General features: G+C 39.9%; 1 protein-coding gene and 1 non-coding gene across 2 annotated transcripts; one reads left to right on the top strand and one right to left on the bottom strand.

The window, feature by feature from the left end:
* Positions 1–576: 576 nt before the first annotated feature.
* On the bottom strand, positions 577–4,320 carry LOC133785289 (uncharacterized). Its single transcript, XM_062224540.1, has 3 exons — positions 4,057–4,320; positions 3,304–3,873; positions 577–669 (listed from the first exon to the last, which is right to left on the bottom strand). The coding sequence occupies exons 1-3, from the start codon at positions 4,318–4,320 to the stop codon at positions 577–579; spliced, it is 927 nt and encodes a 308-aa protein (XP_062080524.1).
* Positions 4,321–4,984: 664 nt separating this feature from the next.
* Positions 4,985–5,091, top strand: LOC133787343 (small nucleolar RNA R71). Its single transcript, XR_009872371.1, has one exon. It is a non-coding gene; the product is annotated as a small nucleolar RNA R71 (small nucleolar RNA).
* Positions 5,092–6,456: the final 1,365 nt, after the last annotated feature.

Below are 6,456 nucleotides of genomic sequence, written 5' to 3'. Positions count from 1 at the left end.
ACTGAAAAATAATAAAGTATTCGGTTAAGCTCAAAACAGGTGTTTAACAATAAAAGGTAGATTTTTAGGCTCAAAGAGGGTATCTAGGGAAAATTAAATCAAGGTTGGCTTGAAAAGCACAATCGATCCAATAAAATTGCCTAAATCACTTTTCAAAACGCATGTCATCAAGGATTTTGCCTCAAAGGCCAAATAATGCAAGTTCTATCAAATTCAAATTGTCATACCACCAACCCTAGTCAAACATATATAATAAAATCCAAAATATTGCATTTTCAAAACATATTAAAAATTTCCCACAAAACCTTTAAATTAAACTCTAAAACAATTGACCCAAGCACACAGTTGAATTCAATTTCCTTTTCACGGGCAAAGACAAAGCAACAACAGACAAGAATGATGGCTTAACAGTTACACTAAACAACCACAAAAAATAACACAAGAGACTAAAAGCTAAACTGAACAACGCACAAAATAAAAATAAAACAAAATAAGCTCCCCCCCAAACTAAAGATGCACATTGTCCCCAATGTGATAAAGAAAAGAACAAAGGAAGAGAACTTACCTGACGCCACATCAGTATGGCGGAGGAGGTGGCGGTGGTGGCCACTGGTATGGAGAGTACTGAGACGGAGGAGTGAAGTAATTCTCACACTTTTCACGGTTTAACTTACAAAATTAATCCAAAAATTGTCCAAAATAATAAAAACCAAAACAACACTTAAAAATTGTTCAAAACTAAAGCAAAACAACTAAAAGAATGGGATGCCTCCCAAAAGCGCTGTCGTTAACGTCATTTAGCCGGACGTTGAACTCTCTACACCTTTAACTTGGGTCAAGTCCACCCCTTTCATCCTTGAGAGCCATCGTGTCATACGAGGGGAATTCCCTTCTCCTGTTGAGAATATTGAAATTATCCCCAATGTCATCGAAACCTTCAAACTTGCCACACAATAATCTTTTCATACGACGTCTGTAACGACCCAAATTCACTAATAAGGCTTAAGGGCCTTGATTAGTGTGCCTGGAGGGCATAACGGAGACTATGTGTGGTTTTAATGATTAAGATGCATGATTATGATTTAAAGCATGTTATATGATTACTTGAGTATTTGAGATGCATGACTATGTGTGTTAGTATGCATATAGGCCCAGATTAGGTTAGAAGGGCATAATCGTAATTTTGGCCATTATGGGCATAATTGCTTTGATATATGTGATAATTGGCGAGGCCACATTATTATGTGGATAAATCTGTGATCTGTGACTCGAGACGATCCTAGTGAGCTCAGGGGTATAAATGGGAATTTAGTGAATATACTGGGGTCTATTTTGATATTGAGGGATGTTACTGGTGATTAATTAGGTATCGGGAATTAAGCGGGAAATATTAGAGACACTCGAGGAATTAGCGGGAATTGGGTAAAATGACTAAAATGCCCTTAAGTGGACTAAAGGATTAGAATTAATAGGGAGGGCATAATGGTCATTTGGCTTTTAAGGATGGGTATTACTGGGGCTTTATGTTAGCGGGATTTGTAGAATATTACAGAAGTTTGAAAAGAAGGAAAAGGAAAGGAAAAGAAAGGAGAGGAAACAGAGAGAATTCTCTAGGTCGGTTTGTGCTTCCTTCACTTGTTTCTTGAGGATTTCTGGAGTAAAGCTCAGAGGAGAGCTGGGATTAACTAGGCATCAAGGATCCTAACCTAAGACTGAGGAATTGACAGAGGTTTAGCAAGATTAGGTCATCACTTGAGGTAAGGTTCTACAATCTCTTCAGTTGTTGGTTTGGTTTATGAACTGTGGTGTATGAGTGGAATTTGATGGGGACTTTGGGAAATTCAGGGAAAAGGTTAAGGAGGAGCAAGAAAAAGGAGTCTAGAGGCAGCTTGTAGTCAAAATTCTATCAAAGGTATAAGGTCTAAACTCTAAACTTTGATGATCAGCTGGTTTTTACTGAGTTTTAGAGCTTAGGAGTGGCTATGGTGAATTCTGAGTTTATGGATGCATGTGCTTAGGTTTTAGATGTTTGGGGTGCTTGGGAAGAGTGGAGTATGTTTATGAGGTTGATTTTAAGTTTAGGTAAGAGTTGGAAGAGGTTTGGTTGAGGTTGGTTCGAGAAAATCGCAGAAGAGAAATTTTGGTGCTGGACTGCCTGTGACTAGCGCTACAGCGCTAGTCTTTGGGCGCTGTAGCGCTAGGCCATTTTGCTGAAGGGCTTCTGGCTTCTGCTTGTAGCGCTGTAGCGCCCTCCCAAGAGCGTTGTAGCACTACCCTGCTTCCTGAAGGGGATTTTGAGGTTATTTGCAAGGGTTTTTGACCTAAGGTTTGGGGTTTGGTTCCACCACCTTGTTTGGTGGAACTAGGACTTCCCGGGGGCTCGGGATTGGCCCCGAGACTAGGTTTTGAGCTTGGGGATTGATAATGACTTTGACTCACGATTTTGATTAGGTGAGCGCTAGGGCTCGAGGGAGATCGTGCTCAAGGAGTCGAGGGATCAAAGCTATTGAATTGAAAGGTAAGAAAACTGCACCCGGTTATGTGATTGTGATGGGACTAAGTGCTCCCGTGAATTGTACCGTGTCAATGTTGGTATCACGCCATGGGACATGTAAAAGCGGCCTAAGGGTGTCGTACATACTATTAGCGCATAGAGCGCGATTTGGCCACTGGGAGCCATGAACACTGGGATAACAGTGGGAGCAGCCTGTGAGCGCTAGCCCTGGTTATCGTTTATAAACTGCGCATGTTATGAGTCGATATGCCTAGTGTGTGGAATACTTGACTATATTGAATGGTTATTTGACTGAGGCTATGTGGTGCAACGTGAGATATTGACTTGTCTGATAATTGCTTATGCTCTGTTGATATTGTGTTTTCTTACTGGGCCTTGGCTCACGGGTGCTACGTGGTGCAGGTAAAGGCAAGGGCAAGCTGGACCAAGCCTGAGGTGGAGAGCACCAAGGTGAAATGTACATAGCCAGCTGTTCGATCACCACGATCGAGGAATGGACCAGGACATGGACTACATAACTGCTTGTTTTGCCTTAGTATGGCTGGTTATTGTATCTGAGTCTTACAACTTTTATAAACAATCTTTAAACTTGTATTTTTGGGATCCCATGTAATCAGATAATGTTTCTTAATGAAAAGTGTGGCTTTTGAGACCAAAACGCTTTTAACCCTAGTACCTTTGTAGCTTCTGCAACACGATTTTAATTAAATGACTTGATTAGCAAGTCTGGCACTTAATAAACACACAGTGTAACGGTCTTGGCTATCCAGGGCGTTACAACGTCGAACTGTTCGAAATCGTTCTTTGGTCTTCTTCTTCCTTTTAACAGTTGAATCTTGACAATCATTCACCACGTCAACTCTACAACAGGTAGGAATTTCAGTTGCTGTAAAAACATTAAAACTTATTTCCTCATTTTGGACTCGCAACCTTAACTCCCCCTTCTGTACATCGATTAAAGCTCGTCCTGTGGCTAAGAATTGTCTTCCAAGAATGATTGGGACGTTGGCATCCTCCTCCACATCAAGTACAATAAAGTCTGCTGGGAAGATGAACTTGTCCACTTTTACCAAAACATCATCAATAATACCCCGAGGATGTGCTATTGATCTGTCTGCCAACTGAAGAGTCACTGTTGTAGGTCTTGCTTCCCCAAGCTTCAATCTTCTGAACACAGAAAGCGGCATTAGATTAATGATTGCCCCCAAATCACATAGAGCATTCATACTCTCAAAATTCCCAATAGTGCAGGGTATTGTGAAACTCCCAGGATCTCTCAGTTTCTGAGGAAGCTTTCTTTGCAGAATGGCACTGCACTCTTCAATGAGCGCCACCATCTCATAATCCTCCATCTTCCTCTTCCACGACAGTATTTCCTTCATAAACTTCACATAACTTGGCATTTGTTCAAGTGCCTCGGCAAAAGGTATGTTAATGTGAAGTTTTCGAAAAATATCTAGAAACTTCGAAAATTGTTTGTCAAGAGTCTTCTTTTGAAGTCGCTGAGGATATGGAATCTTGATGTGGTGCTCATAACTCACTGGTGACTGATTCTTCTCAAGGTCTTCAATAACCTCCTCTTCTACCTTACCCTCATTCTCAACTTCAAATTTTGGTGCAGGTATAGACTTCTTGACTGGCTCTTCCAACTTCTTCCCACTCCTCAAAGAGATTGCATTGCACTGCTCTTTAGGATTCACCTCTATATTACTTGGCAAATTTCCTTGAGGCCTACTTTGTAACATATTTTCCAATTGACCAACTTGCATCTCAAGATTCCTGATGGAAGAGCGAGTTTCTGTCATAAACTGAGTTTGAGTGTTGGTGAGGGTCAATAATGCAGCTTGCAATTCATTAGGCCTTTCAGGTGGAGCTTGATTCATTGATTGTTGAGGCCTAGGTTGTTGTGATGAAGAGGCTTGATGCATTGGTGGCTGAGGCATATTATTCTGAAATTGACCCTGAAACTGAGGTTGCTGGCCCTGATTATTTCTCCAAGAAAAATTAGGGTGATTTCGCCACCCAAGATTGTAAGTATTGGAGAATGGATTATTGAGTGGCCTTTGAAAGTTTCCCACCGCTTGAACCTGAGCTTGATCCATCGGAATGTTATTATTAATACTTGTAGGACACTGGTCAAAAGAGTGAGGACCACCACAGATTTCACACCTAGCTGCCATTTGAACCGCATTAGCAGATACAGTGCTTTGTTGTAACTGTTTCGTCAAGGAGGCTACTTGTGCTGTTAGAGCAGTGATTGCATCCAGCTCATGCACCCCAGCCACCTTTCTGACCCCTGATGATCTTTCCTCAAACCACTGATGATTGTTTGTGGCCATGTCCTCCAGCAGCTCATAAGCACCGGTTGCACTCTTGCTCATAAAAGTACCACCCGTTGCAGCATCAATAATGGTTCTGGTTGTAGGACATAAACCATTGTAAAAATTCTGTACTAGCATCCACTGTTCAACGCCATGATGAGGACATCTTCTCAAGAGTTCCTTAAACCGTTCCCAAGCTTCATACAATGACTCTCTATCATTCTGGCAAAAATTATTGATCTCTCCCCTCAATTTAGCAGCTTTGGACGGAGGGAAGAATTTTGACAAAAACTTCTGAGCTAGATCTTGCCAGGTGACAATAGAGTTTGGTTGCAACGAGTTCAGCCAACTTTTAGCTCTGTCCCTCAGAGAAAATGGGAAAAGCCTAAGTTTAATTGCGTCATCACTCACCCCATTATATCTAAAAGTTCCACACAGCTCCAAAAAATTAGACAAATGGGTGTGAGGATCTTCAGAAGGCAACCCATTAAATTGAACAGAGGATTGCACCATTTGTAGAATAGCTGGCTTGATTTCAAAGTTGTTAGCCTCTACAGCTAGTGGGCGTATACTGTTTTGTACTCTCGTCAGAGTGGGCAGTACATAATCTCTCAAGCTCCTCTCAGCATTGTTCTGAGCCTGACCCCCTTGTACAATTCCAGGAATTAGAACATTCCTGCCATCCCCATCATTCTGTGCCATCTTCACAGATTTCTGGGCCTCCCTCTTGTTCTTTCTGATTTGCTTGCAAGACTTTTCAATCTTAGGATTCAAAGGAACAAGACTGTCTTATCCTCTTCTGCCACGCATATACCAAAATTCACCTGAGATAGACAAATTAAGCAACTAAACAGATTAGAAACAAGAGAAATTAAAATCAAATTAGAACAAAAATTAATTAGACTGATATTGATAATTATTTTCAGTCCCCGGCAACGACGCCAAAAACTTGTTGCGATATTTTTGCTAGGCAAGTGCACACAGTCGCAATTTGTAATAAAATGGTAAAAACCAAGTATCGTCCTCAAGGACTGATTTATCAATTACCAGTCAATTAATTTCTTTCTATTTGATAAATTAAAATTCTTGATTTTTGTAAACACAGCAAAAGAAACTATAAAGTGCGAAAACAATAATTGAAAATTAAATGGAATAACAACTAATAGTAAAACTTTTAAATTAACCACTGAAGAAATAATTAGGATATTTAATCTCATCAACTATCCTCCCTATTATTCCCTAATGCAGAGTATGAGTTCTTCTTCTTTTTTCCTAATTCAATTAACAAGTTGATACAGCAGCCTATAATCATACTATGAATTATAAACTCAACCTAGGTGACAATTTCCTATATTTCTATGGTAAATTGAACCACAAAGGTAGCATTAATCTTGACAACTTAATAAACAGTTACACAATTAATTCAGATACTTTCGTTCCAAATTAGAATTATGTCCAATATAACCACAGCAGATTCAAATCTCACTTCTCAGATTTTGACTTAAAAACATATATATATATATGACTATAGATGGCCAATCAATAATCAGTCTATAAGAACAGGTTATATGGAATTGAAGAAGATTGAAGAAGAAGAGAATTGAAATTGCATTAGTTCAT

This window comes from Humulus lupulus, chromosome 6 (genome assembly GCF_963169125.1).
Source record: "Humulus lupulus chromosome 6, drHumLupu1.1, whole genome shotgun sequence".
NCBI lineage: Eukaryota > Viridiplantae > Streptophyta > Magnoliopsida > Rosales > Cannabaceae > Humulus > Humulus lupulus.
Note: the sequence above shows the minus strand (reverse complement) of the source record. Positions and strands in the feature narration are given on the sequence as shown.

Excerpts from the sequence above, each read along its gene's own strand:
- LOC133785289 (XM_062224540.1), bottom strand. The coding sequence starts at position 4,320 with ATGACAGAAACTCGCTCTTCCATCAGGAATCTTGAGATGCAAGTTGGT. Across the intron at positions 3,874-4,056 it reads TTGAGAAGAATCAGTCACCA|AGGAAGATGGAGGATTATGA; the intron begins GTGAGTTATGAG and ends CTGTCGTGGAAG. Across the intron at positions 670-3,303 it reads CCAAAGAACGATTTCGAACA|TTAAACCGTGAAAAGTGTGA; the intron begins GTTCGACGTTGT and ends TAATTTTGTAAG.